General features: G+C 42.0%; 1 protein-coding gene across 2 annotated transcripts in view; it reads right to left on the bottom strand.

Annotated features, from left to right (window-relative positions):
- LOC139686371 (acetylcholine receptor subunit alpha-L1-like) overlaps positions 1-26,846 on the bottom strand; it is a 69,079-nt gene that overhangs the window by 18,583 nt on the left and 23,650 nt on the right. The window contains exons 2-5 of one of the 2 annotated variants that reach the window (XM_071583559.1): positions 17,402-17,562; positions 6,150-6,194; positions 5,927-6,036; positions 1,120-1,336 (exon numbers count right to left, since the gene is read on the bottom strand). In XM_071583559.1, coding sequence (XP_071439660.1) covers positions 1,120-1,336; positions 5,927-6,036; positions 6,150-6,194; positions 17,402-17,562 — 533 coding nt within the window. Of the gene's footprint in view, positions 1-1,119; positions 1,337-5,926; positions 6,037-6,149; positions 6,195-11,824; positions 11,895-17,401; positions 17,563-26,846 lie in introns of those variants that run through there. The other variant, XM_071583560.1, reaches the window with a different exon arrangement.

The raw sequence follows: 26,846 nt of genomic DNA on the forward strand, positions 1-26,846 counted from the left end.
TCTTCCATTTTTCCCTATGAACCTGATGCCTGCCTAAATTATTGGAAAATTTGAAGAGTGTTTTTTAAAAGTTTTTGCGACAAAATCTTTCCTTAGTATTCACTATTTTTGCTGTTGAGGAAAATCTTGATACATGGCTAATACTGGTCTTATAAATCTCCAAGACATTCACCCTTCGAAGGTGAACAATATTTTTAGAAGAAAATGCTTTACATGTAGCATTAAACACATTCATGCAAGTGTATTGCCTCAGCAGTTTACACATTGTTACATCAGTTGCCAAATGTTGACAATAATTCCTTATAAAATAGATTTTAATGATGCGATTATTCAGGCAAGCTACCTCAGATTTACACCCAGCCCTACAGATATATCACTACACACTTATGATATTATGTAATTTCTAATATGTTTGAGTAAGACATGTCAGCAGGGCTATTTCTTGAGTTTGTTTACATACGAGTACATCTTTTTCAAAACAATTATGATATTTTGCGATTATTCCCGTTTTTTGTTTTTAATGATGAAATGCCTCTTTATAGAATTATGAATGCAAATAAAGAAGAACTAGCTCAAATATTGAATTCAAAATAGTGTAAAATGCATGTTTAGAGGTACTATCATCTACTGAAATTCCCTATCGACTTTTGGCAACTGTGCAGCCTTCCGTGAGTAGTAACGGGATACTACAACAGCAAATGGCAAATCTATTTGGAAGTACATTCACAATTTAACATGGGAGTTCCTAATCCCTGAGAAGACTCTAGGATCTCCTGCATTTTGCTATACTTCCGTGCATCCATCTCGGCATTTTATTTCACATCCAGACATCACAGAGTTCACTGCATACGGCAGCGCCTGAAGGAAACATGATGCCAAGACCCATGCGCACGCTATGGGTGTGTTTTGATCATGAGAGCTAGTGCAGGTTTTTGTAGGGAACTGCTCCCCGATTGGCTGTGCTGTTTGGTGGTGCCACTACAAAGGTTGCATGACAATGGGTCGAGGTATGTGCAACCCCCCTTCCTTGATGCTTTCTCGAGGTTCACCATGCATCCACACATGTGATGTCCACAACCCCACATGCTCATTTCCAAGATTAAGGTGCGAGCCTCTAACCTCTGCCTCGTTATCATCCAGCTGCAGATCCACCTGATCGCCATCATAGGTCCATGAGCCAAGGCGTAGGAGGCACGTCTGCTCATCATAGGGCCACCTCCGCAAGTTCAAGTCGCAGAAAACGCGGAAGAGCGAGGGTGGGACCCAAAGTACTGTGCCATCTTCATGAACTATGCTGTGGGTGTTGCCGTAGTGGTCCACTTCTGTACCACTTGCACTGCGGACAGAGAGACATTATCAGAAAGGGTTGTATCAGTAGTGTATAGTCACCATGATTATGTTTTGCATCAATTGGGGTGATCAGTATTAGTTGGCTTCTGGTTCAAAGTTTTTAAATTGAAAATACATTTAGCAAGACTATGTGCCAACATTTCTACAATCTCTCATCCCTGAAAGCCCTCACCATGGACTATTGCCTTGATGAGTTGGAAGGGCTCCAGTCACTTATGGCATAAAGGGAAGAGAGAACACCCATGAAGGGGTTGTAGGTGATCCATCCGCATAGCATTCATACCTCAATATTAGATGGCTTCTTATTCTATGTATTCAAGATAGAAATACATCAAACAAGGTTCTGTCTGGACATAACCTTGATCGATGCACTACGTGATTGCATAAGGCTTTGAAGGTGCCTGATCTTCAATGGGGTGGCCATTTGAGTGATGGTGTCGCATTATAAAGGAAGGCAAAAAAACAAGCTCACATTATCAACCCCTGATCTAATGATGGACACAAGTTAAGGAATGAGTCTTGGAAACTATAGAAATCTGTTCATTGAGCCGTTTTTAGGCCTGGCAGATAGCAAGGCCTGTGCCATCATCATCACACAAAATACTTTGCAAAAATAAATCAACAGCAACAAAAGAATAGAATGAACAAGAGGACTGAACCAGTTACAATATCTATGTTGGAATGTTAGAACAATGTGGAGGACTGGGAGATAGAGAGGGGTGATGTAGATATTTTGCGACTGTGCATGGTGGAACAGTTTATAAGCAGGGATTACTGGATGGGTAGTTGGAGAGTAAAATATGAGGTGGGTCCAAAAACAACCCAATTGTGCAAATATTTGAGAAAAATAGCCTACCTAGAGCAATGAGGCCTCAAGTTGTCCCCTTTGAGTTACTCCCCTTTTGCGCCTCACACACTTATCCCAGGGTCTCTTCCACTCTTTAAAACGATCACCCAAATCCTTCTTCAAAATGGTCTGCCTTGTCACATTCTCCTCTTTCTCATCAACCGACTGTTGGGAAGACTAGGCTTTTGATTGAGGGTCATAGGTCAAAAGGACATGACTCGTCTCCAGTCATGTCCTTTTTTTTAGAAACCTGAGGCATTGTTTACAGCTTGGCAAAACTCACCCACAACTGCAGCATAAAATTCTTGACAACAATATAAAAGAGAATGCAAAGAGGTAGTTGGTGACCATTCCGAAAAAGGACTGTAAATTGTTTAGAAGAGTGGAAGAGATGCTGGGATTAGTATGAGAGGTTCCAAAGGAAGTGCTTTGAAGGGGACAACTAAGGCCTCACTGTTATAGGCAGGATATTTTTCTCAAAATATTGCATGGCTGGATAGTTCCCTGAATGACCTTGTACAGAAGAGAAATCAGTGCGAGTGGCAGAAGGTAGGAAGAAGCATAGCAACCTATTGTATTAGTAAGCAAGTGGGTGGGTGAATACACATGTATTATTGGCAAAAGTAAAAGATAAACCATCGAACTAGGTCAACGCTGAAGATATGTCCACAAGTAATCAAAGGGAGGAAGATACTGACAGAATGCAAAATTATCTGGAGGTAATAATTTTGGGTATCCCGGGGAGTATATCATAGTACTAGGAGATAAACCAAATAGCAATTTAAACATGGGGAATGGGAGAGATGGGAGTCAGGTAGGGGACTACAGGTTTAGAAAAATAAGTTACGGCAGGGAGGGAAACAAGTGAGTTCTGAAGGTACGGGAGGCAATTTGTGCACATCATAAAAGGGTTATGGTTTGATCATAAATGAAAACATAACCAGGAAGTAACAGGGAACTTGAACAGGGTACACTAGAAGAAAATGTCAGGAAATTTATTAATTTAACTAGGAAATATTAAAATGAAATGGAAAAATGACTAAGAGGATCCACACGATTAAAGCCAGCATGCTTCGACATTGAAAAGAATATGATGGATGCAAATGAAAATAGCTTAGGACCAGGCATACTTGATGGAGAGAGAGGAAAGTCGTCAAGGGAATCTAATTCAATGAAAGCAGCTGAGGTTGATTACATTCCAGCAGAACTACTTAAAGTTTTAGAAAAATGTAATAGGAAGAGTCTTTATGGACTAATTTGTAGCATTTATGAGGTAAAAATCTGGCCAGAAGATCTTGTCAGATAAGGTTAAGTTCTTACTCCAAAAACGTTAATGCAGTCCTATGAGATGACTGGGGAACAAAGTTTGATTTCACACAAAGCCAATGGTAGTCAGGATCATTAATAATAGAATTGAGGAGGCCAAATGATTTCATAATCTATGAAAATAAGTTGAAAAAATTTTAAAAAATAATGAAAAACATGATCAATCTAGTTTAGGACATTATTTGCATGTCGAGGAGTTTAAAAACCATCTGAGAGACCTGGAGTGAGTACGGGTGACCAGTAACACCTGGTGACTACGTGCTCAGGGGCCCATACTTTGCAGACTTATTCGGAGAATTTACTGAGGAAACTTCAGGTCCAAGAGGACCCTATATTAATAGAAGTTTCCACTTACTTTGGTGGCTCAACCCTGGAAGCCCAGTTATTAGTATTGCAGTTGCAGATGGCGACCATGTGAAAATGGCTCAATCAGAAAAAATCTTTATCTGGTGGTGTCCGAGATCTTTTCCATCCATCTGTATAGTTCTTGGTTCCCTCTCAATCTACATGAGTCACAATATGACCTTCAAGTATCTTTCTTGGAATATTTGTCACCAATAATTCTAGCCGCTCAACCAATCCTGTCCTTACTAAGGTCAGTTGCCCGGCTGCATTCAGAGCTGGAGGGGGAATAACTGTCTGGAAACACTTCAGTTTTGCTTTGATAGATAACTTTTTCTTGTTGTAAACATTCAGCATGAGTTTGCATTCCCAAGTTCATCTTATTGACCCATGATATCATCTTCCACAATCTTCTAGAACTAAGCTCAGTGTTTCCATTTCTACCAAATCGTTAGCCTTCTTGATAAAATATGGAATGTAAATGGATAAAATTACCTCATATTTTTAGTACACCAAATGATAAGGAAATCGCGAAGGAAAACTATGAAGTTCTACTATGAAGAGACAGCTTGTTGGGAGGAATTCCACAAGTTAATGCAGGCGAGAGGCAATCAGATGCTGAAGTCAGTGAATAACAAGTGCAGAGGATAGAATGCTAAGAAGCAAGCTGAAGGGAGGAAAAGAAAGGGCATTTTGGATGGAATTTTAAGGGGGGTAGTAAACATGCTGAGCCAAAGAATGAGTAATTGTAATACAAATGTAGTATGGGGTATAAGGACATTTTGTGTCATAGATAGCTGTAGAGTGCAGTAGTGGTAAGTGCCAGGGTCAATCAAAAGCTTATCCTAGGCTAATGGTATTCATAAGGAGAATAGAATAGAGGATATAGAATTGGTGCGTAACTGAAGAGGGAACAATCATTATTCCCTTTTCAATGCCATTGGCCCAGAGAATTTTCAAATTTAAATTATTTCAAGGCAAATGTGAGGAGACAGTACCAGAGTGTGGTATAGTAATACTATAGCAGATTTGATGGCAAAATGGAATTTTTAAAGCAGAACGGCCTCAAGAAAAAAATTGTCAGCGATGCTAGTGAAAATAAAAATGGTACTCTCTATACACACATTTCTAGATGTAGCATGAATTTGTATGATTTTTACTATATTACCAAGGAAGTAAATATGGATATGGATTAAAGTTCCAGTAGTAAAGATTCATTTTCATTGGTAGTAATACACTTAAAAAGGGATTTCTATGAAGACATGAAAGAAATTTAGACATAACATGGTGGAAATCCTCCATGATGAAAGAAGATACTTTGCTTTTCTGCATATAACTTTTTTATTACGAACTATGTTTCATTATAAAATAACACCTTCAGGTCCTGAAGATGTTTTGCTGCAATGAAACCTAGGTCGTAGTAAAAAAAATTCTACGTGGAAAAGTTAAGTGTCTTCTTGCATCAAGACATGAAAGGTCTAGGTCAAATTGATAATTTTAGCAAATGAGAATGCCCTACTGATTTATGGAATTTCTTAAGTGAAAAAGGAAGTGTTTGGGTAATTCTAAGACTGACTGAGCAGAAAATATTATGTTAACTTCAGGACCCAGACTGTGAAATTAAAACGTTCAAATTGAATGTTTCAAAGTTCTCTCTTGACATCGTGATTGAGGAATCCCACCAGTTCAATCCCAATATAGCAAATCAGAGAGCATAAATGGTAAATTGAAAAATAAATGTAAAAATTGGAAAAGTCATAGCCAATAAAGTGTGTTAAATAAAAATTAATATTTGCATACTCACACTCCCACGAGTTTTAAAGCAAACATCAAAAATAAAGTACATCTTAGATATTAAAGGATTTCATAAAATTTCTGGTGACAAAAGAGCCTCTTATGTACATGAAACACCACAAATGGCACATTATGGAAGAGAACAAATTGTTCTAAGGGCAGACAATGACAGAATGCATTGTACATCCAAGAATATGGAAGAGATACCATTAGTGGAGTTTACTATAAAATTGATTTCAGTACAGTAAATCCTACAAAACTGCTCACCTGTTGTAGAGCACGATGTCCGGCTGCCAGATCTCATGGTCAGCTAGATACAGCCGGGTGAGGCCGCCGTAATCAGATGAGTTCCACCGAAGCTTCTCATCACTCCAGAACTGAAAATGAAGAGTCACCAAAAATAATTAGCTTTTCTAAATCAGCATATTTTACACAACTCGTGTGTTCCAGTAATCTTATTATTATCTCACTAGTATTTGCATTTGCTTACCATTTTCACCCAGCAGTATACAGTCATCAAGGCTTTCAACTCGTCCTGGAAATGTTAAAAAAAAAAAAAATAGACTAGGATTTTCAAAACATTTTTAGAATTACGAACTACGGGTATCTATGAAGGTAGTCCTCATTAAAGGAAACTATATGACACAGATTCAATATTCAGTTTATCTATTTTGTAGCCTTTCCAACTCTCGGAATAAATGAGGAAGCGTCTACTATTGCAAGTTGTCATTCATAGCCATCATGAAGTCATTGGGCACGAAGGGAGCAAATTTTTTAATCTCATAATGTCTTCAATAAAGTGATAAAGAACACAATATCAAAGTGATAGTTTGTTCAGCAGCTCAAGGATTTAAGTGGATGAAATAAGCTTAACCCTAAAAAGTTTTATTTATTCAAAATAGGTATCAGCAACATTTAAAAAAGATATTTAAATGAGGTACTGAAATACATATTTTGATGGAAATAATTACAACAATCAACAACATTTACATTGATTAACTCAGCTACAAACAATATGGTTTTTCGATAACCTCTTCGCATTCACCCTTCTCAAACAAACTCGGAAGTACGTTGAGTGGGTGGCATCAAGGGTATGCTAGTGACTCTTGCGATCTGCAGCATTGACCTGAGGATTGAGTGTGGATCTCTGGTTTAAAGCTAAGTGGAAGGCATTCATCAGAGATTGCATTTCTGCAGGGGTATCAGGCCAGGTCCTTCCTCAACCCTCAGCCGACCATCCAATCATGTAGGAACCCCCAGAACCATTTGGTATTCACGATGCATCTGAAGCCGCCAGGTGTGTAGTGGGAAGGATATTAGAGCACTTTCAGGGTAGGGCAAGTTTAGGTCAGTATGTATGTCTTTGCCAAATTATTTAGCTTTAAATGAAGTGAGAGTCTGTGGCAGGGATGCACATAATAGTTAACAATGTGAATCAGATAGCAATGGATGGAAAATTTCACAAGGGATTAGATAATAAAGAGAAAACAATCCTCTTTTTTTATTCAAGTAACCATTACATTTTACATTAATAATTAATATTAGTAATTAATCCTAAGGCTTCCGTGACGTCTATTTGATCAATTCATTCTTCTTTCGGGAATTTCCATCATGTAGGTGAGTTGATGGACAACTGTTTCGCCCCCAGTCCTGGAGGCATTTTCAGGTCAAGTTCAGATGCCTCCAGGATCGGGGGCCAAACAGTTGTCCATCAACTCACCTACGCGACGGGAATTCCCGAAAGAAGAATGAATTCATCTGTATTAGTAGTTAAATGCCAAAGTGTAGAAAACAAAGTCGCAGACTATCATTACCTTATTCTAAGGACAGGTGTAGATGTAATTATTGGAACAGAAAGCTGGTTATCAACTGATATCACCGATGGTAACACTTTTACAAAATCCTTTTCCATTTACAGAAATGACAGAGATAATAGAATCGGGGGCTGTGTCCTTAATGCAGTAAGGAATTCTTGCATCAGCAGTGTTAATTCCAGTTAACATTTTGGAGAGAGTTTGGCACTTAATTAAAAGTACTGAATCCGAAGTAATCTATATATGCATATTTAACAGGCTGCCGGACGACAAATATAATTCAATATTGGAACTAGATCAGCAAATCTAAACATTCTCATCCCAATACAACAATTGCAACATTATAAACAGGGTAGATGTCAATGTCTTATCTGTTGATTGGGTCATATATAGTTTTAAAACAGGGGATAAAGACAAAGATATGTGAGCAGTAAATGCTAAGTTTTCCCTACATGGAATCCAAAATAAGAAGCCCAAAGGAAAAATTTATTTGCTTAAAGAAGGGTACTATAATAGCTAATAATGTGCGTTACTGAATGAATTAGTTAATTTTAAGAGAGATAGTAAACACCCAAATACAACAAGCAGTCATCAGTTTCATTCCCAGTAAATTTACAAAAGATAACGCCGAACCTAAATGTACAACGTGAATGCTATAAAAATCACTCACGTCACAGTCTACACCACAACAAAATGAAAAATGATGGGAATGATGCTTCCAGCGTCAAAAGGAATGAGATCACTTATGATTGCAATATATCTAGGAGAAATGTAATTTCAATATTATGTCAATTGAATTTCGTTAAGCATTAAGTGAATTCAAAAGGACAATATTTGCAGAAAATTTGAAAGAGAATCCGAAAACATTTTGGCGGTATGTCTGATAGGTTCAGGGAAATTATTCCGAAGTTATTTGAAACCCTTCCCACTCCGACAGTTCCTCCTGGGTGGTGCTCTCACAGGGGAGGAGGAGGTAGGGTCTGCAGATACCGCTGGGCTATCCTCCGATAGCACCTGATGCCTGTTGGAGACGGGGATGAGGTTTGCCAAGGCATCTCCCATTCACTCGCCGCAGCGGTAACTTCCCTGCGCGAGACAACCTTCCAATCTTCCGGTTAACGAAATGGCACCTCCCCCATCGTCAAAAAATACTGTGGCTGAATGAAATGGTCTCCAAATTATAAGTCCCGCTATATGAAAAATGAAAAGTTCCAGACTCACGCACACCTACATTCATCGTTATTCAGAAAATGCCACCGAGCGAGAAAGCAAAATCTAATTAACTAAATTTCGCTGTACGATCTTACGCACCGTCTGTTTCCAAGCTTTATGCTTAAGTTTCAATTGCGAATATTTTCGCAATTGATTATCTTTCGAGCTTGTTCCCATTTCTACATGACTGTCATCTTTCGAGTGTCCTTTTTCTTTAAAAGGTATGTCTGACGTTTGACACATGTTATTCCTCTCTCTCTTTTGCAGTTTCTTGAGGTCCGTAACTAGTCATAAGCATTGGTTAGAGAGGACTTATGAAAGCTGCCTCCCGGGGATCTTTTCACCTCCCAGTCTTTAGCACCCTTCTTAAACGTCATTTATGTAACTAAGCCCCCGCTAAGTAGTCTCCTTGTTTTCACGTAACTGATTATTGATTTCTTGGTTTTTCTGTTAGCCAATACAAAGCGCGCCTTTGTGACGCTTGTGGTAGTCTTTGAAAAAATAAAATAAGCCCACTTACGCGAAACCCCTCCTACGGCTTCGATGTAGGCTGATTTTCGACTCTTCTCGCTCTCTTTCTCATCCCATGATGCCAATGGGTTCGGCTTTTACGTCTTTGGTCCAAACCTACCCCTCTCCCTCCTCGAGATCCCCTTCCTTCATTCCATCTCAACTAGGGTCTCCTTTTTCTGGGCATTGGGCTTTCGCTGGTACTTAAAACTTCTCCGATCTTTCAACTACATATTCTTTGCTCTTTTGCTCCTAATGCTCAAACCAATTTTTTAATTTTAAGTAATTCTGCCTGTGCCTTTTTCCCTAACGTACTACCGACTTCCTCGGATGTAGTCATTCCTTATCTAGGCATTCACTGCTATTGCACACATCCTCACCTCCGCGGTTTCCAATTTCCTCCCCTGGGTTCATACAATTGTCTGTCCATATCTGCGCCATCTATCATCACGTCTCTCGCGCCATGTCTCACCACGAAATAATAAATTACTTTCCTTTCATCTCATTATTCACCTTTCCTTTGAACAGTACTCAACTTATCATTCTACAGTTATTCCATCAACATTTTGTTCTCAGCTCTACTCCATCCCTCTACACACTTCATCCTAGGCAATTTAACTCTTTCAAAGATGGTGAATTTTCTTCCGAAAGCTTGACAAAGATGCTCTCCTCACTTTTTGAAGTCGTTTTGCGTCTGGTAATCCTCATTCCTCACTCAGTATTTGAAAACTTTTTTCCATTCTTCCAGCTTCTTTCAGAGTTTTTCCTTGCTCTCGATAAAGCACTATGTTATCATATGCAAGCAGTATGCTCCATGGTCTTGTACTCCCCAAATTTCTTAGAAATACATCCATGACCAGATCCATCCAGATTCAGGGGTTAAATCTGATCCCTGACGTGAAGTGTGTATCCGAGCACAGTTCCTACAAAGATCCCTTCAGCTTCACCGGCACTATTCTTAACTGGTGTGTCTGCTCCCTTGAGTGTCCTCTCCACCTGAGTCACATATTTGCCCCTTTCGTCGCACACAATCCCAAATATCTTGCCTGGGCACCATCCTATCGGCAGAGCTGCACCACAACTGCTTTCCCTTCGATATATTTCTCGATCAACTGGCACGAAATCAAATGGATCCTCAGCAATATCTTTCTCTGCCATAATCTTCCTTTCGCCGCTCTTACCCAGAACTTCATCGTATGTGGCACGTTCTAGTTCCCTGCTGTTGCTTAAACCTAGCTCACAACTCTTTACTTTATAGATAGGTACAAGCATTCTCTCTCTTCATCTCATGAAGCATACTTTCCAGCGTTTTACGATTACATCTATCAGCAAATCAATCCCATTCCACAAAAATATACTTCCACTTCTTTCCTTCACTGGCGTTTGAACTTAAGCCGGACTCATTGGCGTCACAGTCAGCCAGACTCGCCTGAATATCTCAATCCAAGGGACATTAAATCCGATGAGAATACCATAATTACGAGGGTCATCCGGAAAGTAGTACCCGTTCGTGAAATAAAGACACAAAAGTAAATATTAACAAACATAAAAAATTTTATTTGAAAGAGGATACTTTAAACTACTTCTCAACATAATCTCCAAGCAAATTAAGGCATTTGTCATAACGTGTGACAAGTTTCTGTATTCCTGCTGCATAGTCCTTCGCCGCCAGCTCATTGAGATACGCGAGGGACCCATCTTGCACAAATTTTTGCATAATGCAGATGGTGTTTAACAATTTCATGAACAATTGTTCGAGAAACATTGGGAAAATGCTCACAGATGTCATCAATTGTGACGCGCCGATCGTTCCTCACGAATTCGTCAACTGAGCTCACCAGTTGGTCTGTAATGACAGACGGTCTCTCCGAACGCTCATCGTCGTGTGTGTTCCCCCTCCCCATGTTGAAGTTGCGACACCACCGCCGAACAGACGACTCGTCCATTACATTGTCTCCATACACCTCCTTTAATTGGCGATGAATATCACATGGGCGAACGTTTCTTGCATTGAGGAATTTAATCACTGCCCTCACTTCACAACTGGCGGCGTTCTCAATTTTTTTAAACATTGTAAACAATCACAGAAACAACACAGGCAATGCTAGCGTCACGCAACTTGGCTCAGAGAAGGCAGACAAGCCACTGAAGCTATCTGACCTCGTCCAGCGGCTACTCGCGTCGTCAGCACTTCATGCGGCACGAACGGGTACTACTTTCCGGATGACCCTCGTATAATGACTTGGCTCGGTCCTGCTAAATACGAATTTTGAATTGGTCAGGGGTAAACGTGACGATGGAAGTAACTCATTTGGTATTTTTGAATAATAAAACGTGCATCTTAAACGTTCCCTTACCGATTCCAACAGTTAAGGTTCAACTAATAAGGCATGCGCCAATCAACCACAGTGCAATTAACAGAGATGGCTCTTCCGTCGGCTATCCATTGAAATATTTGGAAAGAATAGTAAGTCTGATGGACTAGTGTGCATACAAGTTCGAGAAACAAAACTGACAGTAGAAGTAAGAAGGCAATTTAGTATGTGCTGCCGCATTTTAAACGACCAAGAATTACTTCCAGGTATTCATAGAAATATTTCCACCTTCTTTGACGTAAAGGAATACTTACCGCCAGTTCTCTAAACTAACTATTCTTTATCTTTTGCCATCAAACAATCACACGAAAGCTGTTTTTCTTCTGCGACTACTGATCTCTATCCCACTTCTTGTCGCGCAGTGCAGCTATGAGTATCAAGTTCCGATGACCTTCCACCGTGCACGCGCCGCGGTCGGGTCCCAATGACAGGGAGCCGCGGTAGTGCCCGGGATCGCGCTGGGGAGCCCTTCGCCCAGAGCCCGCCCCCTCCACATTCGCGGGTTTCAGGGGCGGTGCAATGATTTATATCGAGGACGCTTCCCTCCTATGGCATTCTTTTTCCCATCTTGCATATATCTTCACTATACGACTCTTCTTTTCCTTTCATTTACACCACGTAAATCTGCTGTAAGTTTATCTACGATAAGTTTCGTGTTTTTTTGTGCGGAGTTTCGAAGTTTTTTAATATACGTGTTTTGACCGTTTCCGCATTTAGATCTTTGCATCATTATTTTCGGTTACAATGATGTGCCTCCTCCACACCTTTTCATATTCTTTCGAGGAAGAACTCATTCGTGTATGACTGGGACGCGGGTAACTTGTGATCAATCGAATTTACGTGAATAGCATGAATACTGCGATGTAATTTAATATTTTTAAACTTTCTCACTATTTACGTAAGCACCTTTTTCAATAAAAAGCTGCGAAAATCCTGCATCGAATCATAAAATACTCCAGGAAAACAGCAGAAATTCCCCTTGAAAGAGATTTAAATTGCGACATAACCGTTATTGAATTGAGAATTTTTCCGTTGTAGCCTCATTTCTTTAACTTATTCTAAAAATGTTTATGAAATTTGGGCTCGTGGATGGTTTTGAGGGATTACTGTGTTTATGAAACAGAGTTCATTCAAATCGCTTTGTTATAATTTTTCCGATGTTAATGGGTAGAGCAGCGTCAGCGTAATGGAAAGGTTTGTTGCAACCAAGCATAGGTAATTCATCTTTGGGAAAAATTGGCTTTTAGTTCCTTCTTAGTAGAAAGCCAATGATATTAAGGCACATGGACATGAGCAGTTAGAACTACAAAATTGGCATTGGATTGAAATTAAACGTACAACCACCACTACACCCTCTCCGAAGCAGTCTCTTCACCCGGCCCACCTGGTTCAAAAACACAATTACTTTCGAATCACACAACTAGAGGTAGCTCTTCCACAAGTAAAGACGTTTAGGATATTTTATCTTCCACACTTGAGTCTAGCTGTGTTCCCAAACCATGGGTAGAGTAATTTTATCTCGTATTAAAAGCCGTAAGCTTGACTGCTAGTAGTTCATTGTGCGTGAACGATTCCATCGCGGAAATGACTTCGGTCCTTTGGCAGGTGATGCTAATAGTAATGATATTTACAGATTTGGTTTTAGACACCAATAGCGCAGGTTAAGAGACTGAAATATAATTGACTCTTCTTCCACGTGTTCTGCAGAATCGGGTCGGCCGTGAGCCCTACTACTAATTTAGAGGCAGTAGGTAAGGGAAGCATGAAAGGACATTGGTCTGGGAACCATTAAAAGCAACGAACCGCTTCATGAGGAAAGGTCCCCCTCGGCTAGTGCCCTCTCGACTCATTCCGGCACCGGGATGCCGGCCCGCCCCCACACCGAGCGCCCCACGAAGCCACGATCACCAAACGCCTGCAATTTTCCAATTGGAATCATCAGAGTAAACCTACGCTCACCACCATCTATACTCGCCTCGTCTCAAGGAACGCCCTAACGACCGTTGGCGAGACTCGTCCTTTCGTATGTTTATTTCGTATTCTACCCGACTTGCTTTTGGACCTCAAAAACACTTGGCCTGAGAGCGGAGATGATTGTTAGGCGAAGGGGCGGCGGTTGTCTTTTCTACTGTGGAAGGCCCTCACTCCAGGGCCGTGGGATGTAAACACTATTTCGTGTAATCATGGGCAGCTGGCACGCTTACGCGAGCATATACATTCGAACATAGAGAAATCATTCACCTTGCCCTATCCTCTCAGGAAACTCTTTTACCTCTTCATTTTACCATATTGCTATGACAAAGATTTCTTCACAGTGATGCTGCTCTCAAGTTCTTGAAGTTTGGAAGCAGTATAGGACAGGCCCCAATTATTCTCATTCCGCTCCGGACATGGAATATCTTCACACACACACGCACTGAAAGCCAAAATTATGCGAAAGATCACCTTTAAATCTGAGTGTACTGAGGGGCCTGAAGAGGGGAGACATAAGAGAGTAATTTACCCAGCGAATACACTCCCTCCTCCTGCCGACAGCGAAATTCAAACCTCCCCAGTCAGCCAGCCTTCAAATGGTCGGGTTAATGGACCCGGATGGGAACGCTGCTACGGCGAGACGGTTGCCCACCTCGCCAGCGAAAATGCGCGGAAGCATCCGAGGGGGGGGGGGGGAAGTGTAGTGACGAATGTATCTTTCCAGTGTAAGAAAAGGCGAAAATGAAAGAGAAGCGAGCTGACGGTGAGCGAGAGAGCTACATAAATCTAATACTAATAGGGCCTCATATTAACTAAATGCACCAGAGATCAATTCCTTGTCGCCATTCACGCAACTACAATTAAATATAAAAACGCACTTTGTTGCAGAAACAGATACTTTTTTTTAAAGAGAATAGAAGCGCACATTCAGGGCGCCTTACTATAGGTTTATTTTTTGTTAATTTTCCATTATTCGGTTTTATTAATATTTTTCTATATTTTTATATGTAATCTACCGGTTAAGGTAGGGTTTGGATGTATATAACTACCAAATAATTCTCTCTTCTCCCCTAACAAAACAAGCCAACATCCCACTCTACAATTGCTTTTCCCCTATTCTAGTCCATATACTAACTCCAACCAACATTCCGATCCTCTCTACGTCTATCCTGGCTGGCTACCATACAGTTCTTCCACATGTTCCTTCCATTCCTCTTGGATCTTTTCGGATTCAACTATCATCTCACCTGACTTTATCCCCAACTGTTAACACAGATCTTCCCTTATTACTTCCGATATTTTATAAGCTTGACTCGGGGAAAACTCGGAAGGCATATCCCTCTTAGCACGTAATTGGAAAATTTGGACGAAAACGGCATGAACTACACCCGTTGCGGTTAGTAAGCACAACGCATTGTTGTGACAGCCCTCAACTCCGACCAGATCCACCACTGAGAGCAATACGAAGGGAGAGAGCGACGGCAAATTTGGACTACATTTGGATGTTTTCGAAATCATGAATGTGAATGTTAATATGTGGAGGCATTGTTAGTCGAGAGGATGATTGAGAACGAATTATCTAGAAGAGAAATTTTGGAAAGCACCTTTTTTATTACAGTTATATTCAAACAGTATGCGGCATCATAGTTAGCTGGTTTGAATGGAAAAAGTCAGCCAGTTACGCCATCGTACCCAGTACATCAATGGCGGCGGACCATGTGTCAAAACGGCATTGCCGGGAAATGCTTTTTACAGAGAATAGAAGCGCAAATTCGGAGCGCCTTACTATAGGTTTCAAAAACTTGTAAAACTGAAGGAACTTTCACATGACGTCATCAAGCTGGAAAATCTAATAGTGCTGTGTAATTGGTCTATAGACTGGAAAGTTTCAATTTTCAGAAAAATTTGTATCTATTCGGGAAGTGGTACGGTAATTGAAAGTAATCTTTAAGGAATGAAGTATTTATCGCATCAAATTTTATGAGTGGAAATGCACTTCCTTAGTGAGCGGTAGTAATTTTGAAAGATTGTTCTTCCCCGGTGAGTTCATATACAGGGTTCGTCCGGAAAATAAGTGTACTGAGCTCAGGAAAAAAATGTGTTACACTTTTACATATCTTAAGCTAATATTCCTCAAAATAGGACCCTTGTGAGTCGATACACTTGTTCCAGCGGCGTTCCCATTCCTGGAACGCTCCCGCGAAGGCATCATCGGGAACCTCTCGAAGACACGTCGTCACGGTCTCTTCGACGGCGTCCAAAGTCCCGTATCGCGTTCCTTTCAAACTCCTCTTTATCTTCGGGAACAGAAAAAAGTCCGGTGGTGCCAAGTCCGGGCTGTAGGGCGGGTGCGGCAGCGTTGCCACGCCGTGCTTGGCCAAGAAGTCCGACACGACAAGCGCGGTGTGAGACGGCGCATTGTCGTGATGCAGCCGCCAGATGTTTTTGATCGCTGGCCGGACGCGGGCGACTCGTTTTCGAAGCCTGTCGAGCACTTGGACGTAAAATGCAGCATTTACAGTTTGTCGTTCAGGTACAAATTCGTAGTGGACGACTCCCCTTTTGTCAAAAAAGACAATGAGCATCGCCTTGATCCGAGATTTGCTCATGCGAGCTTTCTTTTGACGGGGTGATGATGGGGTGTGCCACTCCGCACTTTGTCTCTTCGACTCCGGGTCGTACTCAAAGATCCACGTCTCGTCACCCAAAACAACGTTCTCTAAAAAATGTTGATTATTTTTGCAGTGATCCGCAAGTTGTGTCGCGATTTCCAAACGATTGAGTCTTTGATCATCACTGAGCACTTTCGGCACCAACTTTGCACACATTTTTCGCATCTGTAATTGCTCCCTAATAATCTCGTGCACTATTGTTTTTGGCACATTCCACTGCTCTGCTATCATCCGAACACTAAGACGACGATCAGAGTTCAGTACATCGCGAACTTTTCGCACATTTTCGTCGGTGAGTGTCGTTGATGGGCGTCCAGGCCGTGGTTCGTCGTCGACCTCTTCTCTGCCCTCCACGAACATCTTGTGCCACCGAAAGATCATGTTTCTGGACATGGCTGACTCCCCGTAAGCCTGGTTAATCATACCGACAGTTTCGGTAGACGATTTCCCAAGCTTTACCGCAAATTTGATGGAATAACGCTGCTCCAAAAACTTCGGCATCGCGTTCCGTGACGTGGGTCGAGCGTGGAGGTTCGCGTTAACAGAGCTCCTCACTACACCACAGCTCAGAGCCGACTGCCTTTTTCAGCGTCGCTTGCCAACATACCCCCCTCCAATCGCAGCCCGTCAGAGCGGTGCTGGGCGCGCCTGGAGCGGCGGGAAAAAATCAGTACACCTATTTTCCGGACGAACCCTGTATATCGGGTGAAATCACCCATGTCTCGAAATACGACTTGGTCCTCGAGGCTCCAGAGGACACCGGCCAGTTTATGACCGGCCGGTTTGAGATGTTGGCAGCAATGGAGCCACCTCGGTGGAAGGTCCGAGAGGATTTCACTCTGCAGTTATTTTATTTCCTCAAGAGTCCGATGCGAGAAGTACAATTCTTTGTTCTGTATTTTTTGTCGAAGATTGAATGTGAACGGATAAGCAAAGAAAAACACTTTCGGAGAAATTAAGAGATATTCGGTTCGATTATTTCAAGGTAAATTTGAATTCAAAGTAAAACAGCGTTCTGAAATTTCGCATTCGAAATCCGCAGAAATTCGGACCGAAGGGTGCGCTCGCTCAGGAGCATTAGGGAACGCAGTTGGCTAACGAATAATTCACCAAAGTTAGGTGCTCTGACGCTAGGAAAAAAGACTTCCGTCGTGTGAAATTAGATATAAAGTCGCGCATCCATACCATTTCAACGTGCCTCAGGGTCAGGTCGATGTTAACCACGGTGGTGTTGGTATGCTCTGCGGGTCGCGCGAATTTGTCGTACGACGTCAGCAGGTCTTTCTTGAGGCGATCCGTCCACGTGGCGTTCCATTTGGCGGGGAAGGACGGCTCTGTCGTGGCGCCTGAAACGAGAGGGAGGCCTTTGTCACACAGGGAGAGCAATGCCAGCCCCACACACACACACACACACACACACACACCTTCACCAATGTAGACCTGCGAATGCACGGCCCTGCAAGTCTGGCCCGTGTGGGATTTGCATGGCGGTTGAAATTTGGGCGGACTGCCCCTGTAAAACCCTTTTTTTCTCTCGGACCATTCCGTTAGTCAGTCTTCCCGTAAGTTTATTGATGTAATTTGTAAAATCCCAGAAAATTTAATATACAGGTTCAGTTTGGTGCTTCTTACGGTTTTTTGATGCATGTTTCGGAAAATAAAGAATTTTCCACTATAACACAAAATATTCAAATTACTGAATATCTACGCCAGGGAACCTAATTGTCGACTAAATGGGACGAGAATGGTCAACCTAAGGCGTATTTCCCATTAATTTGCTAATAATATTCAACGTATCGACACGTGTTCATTCACGCAGCTGATCCTCTTCTTTGCCCAAAGTCGAGACGAAAATCCGAGAAGATTTCTGTTTTAAGCCCAAAGGAAATAGCTTCAAGCATTAGGAGTATTCTGCGCGTTCTACGACCTCTAATTACGATGCGAACTTTGCGAAAGCCATTTTATCATATTTTAGTCAATTAATACTCTTTCTAGGGTTGTAAAAATAAAGAAATTACATGCAAATATGAGTTAAATAACTTTCCTTTCTCATTTAGAATCGCGGATTTTTTTAAAGGAAGGCATACTGACCATAACGCCAACGAAAGGGATCTCCATTGCCCTTGGCGTTCACCTACATCTGGGGGGGGGGGGACATATAGATGGAAAATCTAAACCGCGTGCCACAGAAAAGGTTTATTTCGGCAGAAAGCCAGACATTTTCTCAGATACTGCTTCGTCATAGGGTATGAAGCCGTAGGTGCAAACCGGGTTGTAGATGTTTACAACGCGTGTGCTGCTAACCTAACCGAAAAATAAGGCGAAAATCGGAGGAACGGAAACGATTTGCAGTCACTTCCTTCAGCCACCCGCGCCGCTCCACTCATCTCGCCCCCCCCCCTCCCTCCACCCCCTGCGACAACCAATCTCTTAGCACCAGGCGCTCCAGTTATCTCCCTTCGGCGACGGGCGCATCTCGGTACTTCCGCAGTCAACCCTTTTGTTTCCTCTTTCACGCTAGCCGTACGTAGAGATCATGGAGATGACTATGAGTATATTAAAAAACTGAAATTCAACTACATTCATTCTATTACCACCATTTTTGTCGACACATTTCGGAAAACCAAAGTTGCAATTTACTTTTCCAGTACTACAATAATCCACCTCCAGTGCTTTATATGTACTAGCTAAATAATTGCATTACAACGAGACATGCTCCTTTGAGATAGTATTCAAGTGACATTAGCCAATCATGTATGCATATTCAAGAATCTACGTCAACGTGAGCCCCGCGCTGGACGGCTGTCGACATCAACAGCCGACGACAACGTGCAACGTTTGCGTGAAGTGTTGAATTCAGACCGTCGGTTTAGTGAGCGCATGATCGCAGATTGCATTAGCATTGAAAAGCTGGCAGTGCAAACTTGAATCACTGAAAATTTGGTAACACATAAGATCTTCGCTAAACTCGTTCCGAAGGTCTTGACGGGCGACCAAAAGCAGAGTCGACTGTCTGCTTGCGAATACCTTCTGTAACGGTATCATGACGATTCCCCAACCCCTTACAGTCTCGACATGTCACCAACAGAATTTCCGATTCCCAATAGTGTAATCCCCCCTCAAAGAACTCTACCATGGGACCCTAAGCGCCGTCAAAGAAGCTTGCACGCGTACCCTTAAGGACCCTTCGGAATCCGTCTACCAAGGAGCCTTCGAGTCGTGGGAAACCACTGGCAGAAGTGGCTCGACGCTCAGTCGAAGAATGTCGAGGCATTGTAGAGAAAAGGAATCAAATAAAGAATGTTAAAATAAGAACTTTTATATCCGCATGAAAAATAAATTCTAATGCGGATTTTTTATTTGACATTATCCATCACGGAACAATTCCACAAACAGTCTTGCCTTTCTAAGGTAAAGTAACCCTATATGCTGACGACACTTAACATTATGCTTTGGTTTTTATGTAGGTTAATGATTTAGCCTTTCTGACTGTGACAAGCATAAGTGACTGGTGTTAAAGCAATATCTAACAATTGCATGATAATAAAACCTGTTTTCTAAATTTCCATAGTAAAATCTGTCCTTCAATGTTCAGCCCTCTTCTCAGAACAGTATCCATCAGAACTCCTGGAAGGCAACTGTTTCTTGAATTCTGAATAATGCCATTACTAAACATAAATTTTTCCTGTACATTGCTTATTAAAAAATCCAGGCTTATTTTTGCCTAACTTTATCTATAGATTGTTTCACTTTTGGAAGAGACAATATGCACTTAATTCAAAAGTCTTGTGCTATATCATCCTACAGCAAGATGGTCGTCAGCAAGCTCCATTTATTTTTTATAAATTCCCATTGAATTTTAAAAAAGAAACCAACTTTAAGAGGTTTCAAACTGAGATTAAGAAATTATGTGGATGATCTGGAAAATTTCTTACCTAAAATTAAGATGGCTCAACTCTTCCACATAAGTTGGGGAATATGTTTGCGAATGGATCAAAAGGCACTCGCAAACATTTCAACCATTTGTTGATTGAAAATCGATGAGTGGGTTGTTGCGAGGACTTTTGTGAGGCTTTTTGTGAAAGAGAAGTAATTGATAATCGATCGGTCATTTAATATTTGTTTTTGAAACAATATGACTACGCAAATCAAAGACGAGTTGGACGCTGTGTACGTGGACTCAGCAGCATCAATGACGGCTTTAAAATTTTGGGCAGATAAATTTTAGCGTGGCCGTACCAGCTTGGCTGATGATGAGCGTTCGGGATGGCCAAAAACTGCGAAAACCACCGATTGCATCGAAAAAGGATACTGAACTTCACCAAATGGTGATGAACGACGGTTGAATTAAGGTTAGAGAGAGGGCAGACACTATGGGCATATCGAAACTATTGAATTGCCACTGGAGCGGTGTCGTTCGATTGGGAAACCAACGTCGGTGCGGAGGAAATACTTCAGTGCGGTGTGACGAAGGCGGACTCTGCCGTCTTCATCAATCTTCGTCGGTCAGAAGAGGCTGGCATATTATCTATGATCGCCACCCTCCTAATCTACTGAGATGGTCCTATACATTGCAGTGTCAAAGTTCCCCCACTTAAATAATTTCGACGCTGGGACGTCGAGTGCGACGGAGATAAGGAGGCGCGAAATTTATTTCCTGACCTCCAGGCGAGCTGTCCCTTCGATGAGGAATGGCGAAATAGCGGTTCCGACCACAGTCCAGGGGAGGTCTTCTGGGAATAGGCATGATTCCCGTGCAATGCCTCCCTTACACACCCGCGAGCCGTTGCCACTCAACCGCGCTCTTTTACTTCTTGCAGACAGGCGGCGATTTCCCTGTTTGTTAGTTTTCTTAAGAGATTGAACACAAACGGTAATATTCTTTTTTCGCAAGGCAACAAGTTTCGGTCAGACGTGAACGTAAGTGCCGAGTTGAGAAGTAAACTTCAAACATTTACGTCTCAATTCTTTTCATGTCGGTCGGATATCAAAGAGTACATGGGAGTTCATAAAAACTGCGACCCCCTTTGGGAAAAATTTGCACATTTATTTGTTCCATCGGCCAGGCATGTGGTATAGAAATTAGCCGTAAAGATAATAGAGTTAGAATGATAAAAATACACACTTCAATGAAATATAGCAGTCAAACCAATGTCAAATTTATAAAAATACACGGAAACACTATATACACACCCTTGCATGTAACACAGCTGACAACTACAAGTTATCACAAATCAAATCATCCACAATGTTATGTAATAGCACTCGATTAATAGAATGAGGGCTGTTTGAAATGTTTCCGACCTAACAAATAGACGTGAGAATAAGACTCATTAGCTGCTGGTATATGTATTTGTATGCGTGTAACTTGAAAAGATTTTTGCATGAATATATACGCCTCTGTAGGTGTAGATGGCATGAGATTGTAGGTTTTGCAATAGGTTTTATTCTCTTTCACGGGTGAATACTGGACAACCCCCCACCACGCTCATTCACGGTAGCTTGCGGTGTATTATCTATATGTATACGAGTATGTCAACAACTTCCCCACCCCCCCGCCGCACCTTTGCCCCCTCAACCCTTTTTATTCCTTCACCGTACAGAGTTTTCTTCTGCCGACGAAGGCGGAAGGCCTACTCAGAAACAGTTCAACGACCGTGTATGCGATCTTTTGTGTGTTTATGTGCGTGCAGCGTGTGTAGTGGGCACGTGTAACAATTATAATTTATAATGTAAGAAAGAAAGTGACGGAAGGAAAACACGCAGGAGGCAATCCTATACCTGAAGTAGGTGGGCAGTCACCGTCGCGCCGAAAATTGGAGAAAGGTGCAAAGCATCTTTGTGTTAGCATTGGTCATGCCATTTCAGCCTTGCAAACTGATCTCAAAGCGTTGCAACCGGAGACCGATATGCACAAGCCACTAACGTTTTCACATTTTTCAAACGTCGGTCGGACAGTAAATGCAACATTTTGGAAGTGATAGTACGTTCCAAAGTAGTGATCAATTCACAGCAAACAACACATGCGTCACATTCCAACTTTTTGGGACATGATGTTCACTTTGAACATGAAAGTGGCAGCTCAATGCCCACGAATAAAAAATTAGGCGTGCACCTTATTCAGCACCTTACCTAAAATTAGACGTGGAACCTTACGTAACCAAGAAACAAATAAAATAAAATTTTCACCACTGTGACGGTAACACTAGTGGAAAAATTCGAAAGCAAAGCGTGTGCATCACGAAAATGTTTACCAATCAAATATCGCATTCATCCGAACCTCGTGTTAAAAGCGAAGGATACAGCAGACAAATTTACGTAAGGGTAAACGGCGCGATAAGGGACGAATTCGATACATGTGAACTATAAGCAACAGGATACGCACGAGAGAGCTTACGGAAATAGAACGAACACATCGAACAAATGAAGATTGGTACTCGAAACAAGTAATAAAATGTCCATCATGCGTTTAAAGAGAGAGTAGGGAGGCCCAAGAAAGGTGGCGTGGATGCAAAGGCTGGGCGGCCAATCTCCGGAGCGTAGAAGAGGGAAACCAATTGGACACATCCTGAGTGACGATAGTTTACCGATGGGCACAACTGAAAGGAACCGCAGAAGGGGAGGAATCATGAGGGCAAGAACTGCCCCCACGAATCCTCCCTTGCCTACCCTTCCTTGTTGTTTTCAAGCTTCTCCTTCCATCCCTCGTCTCTCTATGTGGGTGGGGGAGACGCCTCACGCCGTCCGCTGCCTACAGCGGTGTGTCATATTCCCTATCTGTGACTTTAGGAGCGAAGACCATTCGTTTCATGTCCACATTATAGTAGAATTTCCCCTTCCTACTTTTCCATTCTGTGTTACCTGTCTTTTATGGTAGAGGGATATCGTATCCATGGTTTTGGTTCAATTTTATTCCATTTTTCGAGTAACAAATAACTAATTCATTAAGTGGATTAACCCTTGTTTTGAATTAAGTTTACCTCCAGCATGGTTACTAATTAGCACGCTATTTGATATTTTTTTACTGAACATCCCTTCCTCTCACATATCCTCCCTTATCACTTACCCCCCCCCCCTGGTGCTTGCACCCCCCGCCACACACCTTTTTGGTGGATGGGGGTATTTATGCCGATATCGAAGAATGAAGCGCTAATGCGCGCAGGCGATGCACAAGACGTCGATGCATTTGAGGGAAAGAAGAAACTGACCGTCATAACAGGATGTATATTAGACAATACCTGCCTAGAATCAAGCCTTTGATTGAAAACCCGCCATTAACATAAAGAAGAAGAAGAAAACAAACTAAATTAGTTTTCGGAAATTTCCTCGACTGCGAGTGGAAGTAGAGGCTTATCCGCAATGACGGAGTCACTTAATTGATATCATAAATAAAGTTCAACCGAAATAGGTAAAGTTCGCGACAAGGGTCGCTAACAAACCGCTGAATGGTCCCTAGGACGGAAGCGGGAGTATGTCAACCGCGGGCGTATTCCGTAGGCAGAAGGCCCCGCAATGGTCGGTCCAGTTCCGTTGCCGCCCGAGTCCACCGAGGCGCCTTGCTCGACTCGGGTCCTTCAAAACCAGTTGCGGGCGTGGGTGCTGCACTTGGCGGGGAATATACTCGATGGGAATGCCAAACAAGGGAAGGGTGAAACAGCGGATGGGACCGGGAACGAAAGAAGAGCTTTGCAACGGTTTTTCTGTCCGTTCGGGAAGATTCATGGCTCAAGACATTATTTGAAACCCAATACAGGGGACGGATCACTAAAGCGTAGAAATTCCTTAGACATTTGGAAATAAACACCAAAGAAAACAGTTATATCCCACTAAATATGCAGAAACGTGATTTTGAGTTCACGAGTACATATACGTAGGCTGATAATTCTAATAATAACCTACGTGATAGCTGTCATAGCTATCTCATAGCATTAGAGATGTGACAGCTATCCTGATCTCTAATGGTTTGAGGAAAAAACGACATTTGAAATCTAGCCATTCTACTATCTATTTCCGTAATTTTACATTGGTGATCTGATCTACCATAGTAAGTCGGGGCCTGTAGTATATTTTTAACATCCTCAGATAAGTAACCTGCCTCAAATTTACGCAGTAAATTTAACCTGTATGCAAACCTACGGTCAACTAGTGGCTCCCACCCCAATTCTTCCAATAGTGTCGTGACATTGCTACCTTGTTCATAACTTTTTACAAACCTAGCTGCTCTAAGTTATACTGACTAGTTCCCAAATTGAGGCTACCTTATGAGGACCCCATAAGCACGCAGCATACTCTAGGTGGGGCCTAACGTAAATTGAATCTCTTGTACAGGATGCGGCAAAATTTTTTTTTATAAAGCAAAATCAGTTATGTCGCCGCACTCAGTACCCTCATATTACAATAACAAGTATCCTTTCTATGAATCCAGACTGTTGTGGTGAAAAAAAACCACTTTCCGCTTCTTTAATGTTCGCCTGATTCCCTCTCTCACGCGTTTCATAACTCACAGGTAGTACTCCGTTTTGACTGTCTGGCCTCTCGGAAGGTATGCAGGATGCTCAATCCCCTTTGAATCGAAAAAACAGTCAACATCAGCTTAAAATTCCGAGCGAATTTGTCGAGCTTTTTTGGACTCTGGGGATGTTTCGCCAATCCATGGTGAAGACGCACTTTTGTTTTGATGTAATATCCATAAACCCCGTGACCAATCACCTGTTATGATCTTGGACCAGAAGATTTCATCTTCTTCAACTCGATCAATCAGTTCCTGACAGACGAACTCCCATGTTTCTGGTATGCTGTCATCAGGCGGGGCACATATTTGGTGGCGAAGAATTTTTCAGTCTGGATTTCATAGCATCAATCAATCGAGATGGCACAATCGTCTGCAAGTTTTCCGACAGTCAAACGCCGATTTGCACGGACGAGATCTTTCACTTTCTCGATGTGGAGGTCTGATACGACTCTTCCGGAACGCCCGCCGTCATCCAATCTTCTTGTACGTGGTAAATCAATGATAACTGAGTCCGTGGACGAATATTTTTCCATTCTCCCTCCCTCTCACTCACCCTTCCCACCTGGTCTTTGCACCCCCTGCCACATCTTTTTGGTTGATTTTGGGGTATTTACGTCGATAACACGCGGCACGTTTCACAGCACCCTCACCATAAGTCTTGGTATTTAAATCAAGAGTTTCCGGGAAGGATTTGCAGAGTTTCACTGAAAAATGCTGTTTCTTCGAAGAACTCATTTCTGCGATTTCGACATTTCGCCGCACTCCACGAACACCCCTTCATATAAACGGCCAATCAAAAAAACAAGATGCCAACAAAGTGGTTGAAGGCGGTTATTCGGGATGAGTCTGCTGATAACGCTTCCAAAAGAGTTAAAAAATAGCTAACTGGAGACGTGCTATTCAAAAAGTTCGGAAACCTTTGGAAGAGACCTAGTAATGATATACGATACATATATGTGCTATTTATCTATGCATGCAAGCACATTAGGGTGGGCTGAAAAGTTCTCGGCCTTAACCATTGATCCATCATCACTTTTATCATTTTTCGTAGCTGTCCGTTGTGGCATCGTGATATTGCAAATGGTTCCATCTAGAACTGTTGGTGTTAATACGTATGAATTTATTAGTTTCGCACGTGGTTCTATCTTTTACGGGTGGTGACCTAACGCCCCCTGCCACACACCCTTGCGGCGACTTATGGGAACAACATATACATCCTCCGTAGATGTATACGGAGGAAATATATGTAGATGTATACGGAGGGGAACGGCAGTAAGTGGAAGTATGGATATATGGTATAAGGAATCGAAATAAAACTTCTTTCGAGTTCCATTAGCAATGGATTACTTGCCATTCTATCGTAAAGAAGTTAAAGATGGAAACATTGCCTGCGTACCAACATTGAGATTTGGTGTACTTTTATTTGTATAATGCAATTTTGTGATTATTGAAATTCAATTATCACCAAAGAAAATCCTTAAGGGGAAACTATCCAATATTTTGCGAGCAATGTGAAAACTGAGTAGCCAAATCTCAAATTATCGCGGCACATAAAAAATGACATGGAAAACCTAGTCCTTGCGGTGTTTGGGAAGAGCCAGGCGGCTTGATGGCGGTCGAGTCTTACGGCGGGGAAGGCGAGCTCAGGAACCGCAACCTGAGTAGCTTCTCTCTCCTCGATAGTGGACTTTCCCCCCTTGAAAAATGTGAACCCGTGTGATCATCAAAACACTGAAGTTCTTCCTAAAAAGCTGAATACTTACTCGCGATGTATTTATAGTAATTTTTTAAAATCAACTGTAGGAGGACTACGTAGATATTATGAGAAGCTATTAGCACCCGAGGTTATTTGCGCCATTACGGATAGGGTGGGTAATTCGGTATGGGTAGAGTATTAAGTGAATGGGGGTGGAATGGGTTGAGAGAAACTCGGCGTGAGCATTAGCCTAGCCTGAAGGAAAGGCGCCAAAGGGGCCGCAGTAAGCAACGTCTCGTCCGACGGCTCCACATGAAGTGCTCTCCGCATATTACTGCAAGTAGATATTGGGTTATCATCTAGTAAAAAACCAGCCACCTCTGGGATTCGAACCCGCGCAATCGGTTGGGAATGCACTACAA

The sequence above is a fragment of the Hetaerina americana genome, unplaced genomic scaffold, assembly GCF_022747635.1.
Source record: "Hetaerina americana unplaced genomic scaffold, ioHetAmer1.1.p SCAF_14, whole genome shotgun sequence".
NCBI lineage: Eukaryota > Metazoa > Arthropoda > Insecta > Odonata > Calopterygidae > Hetaerina > Hetaerina americana.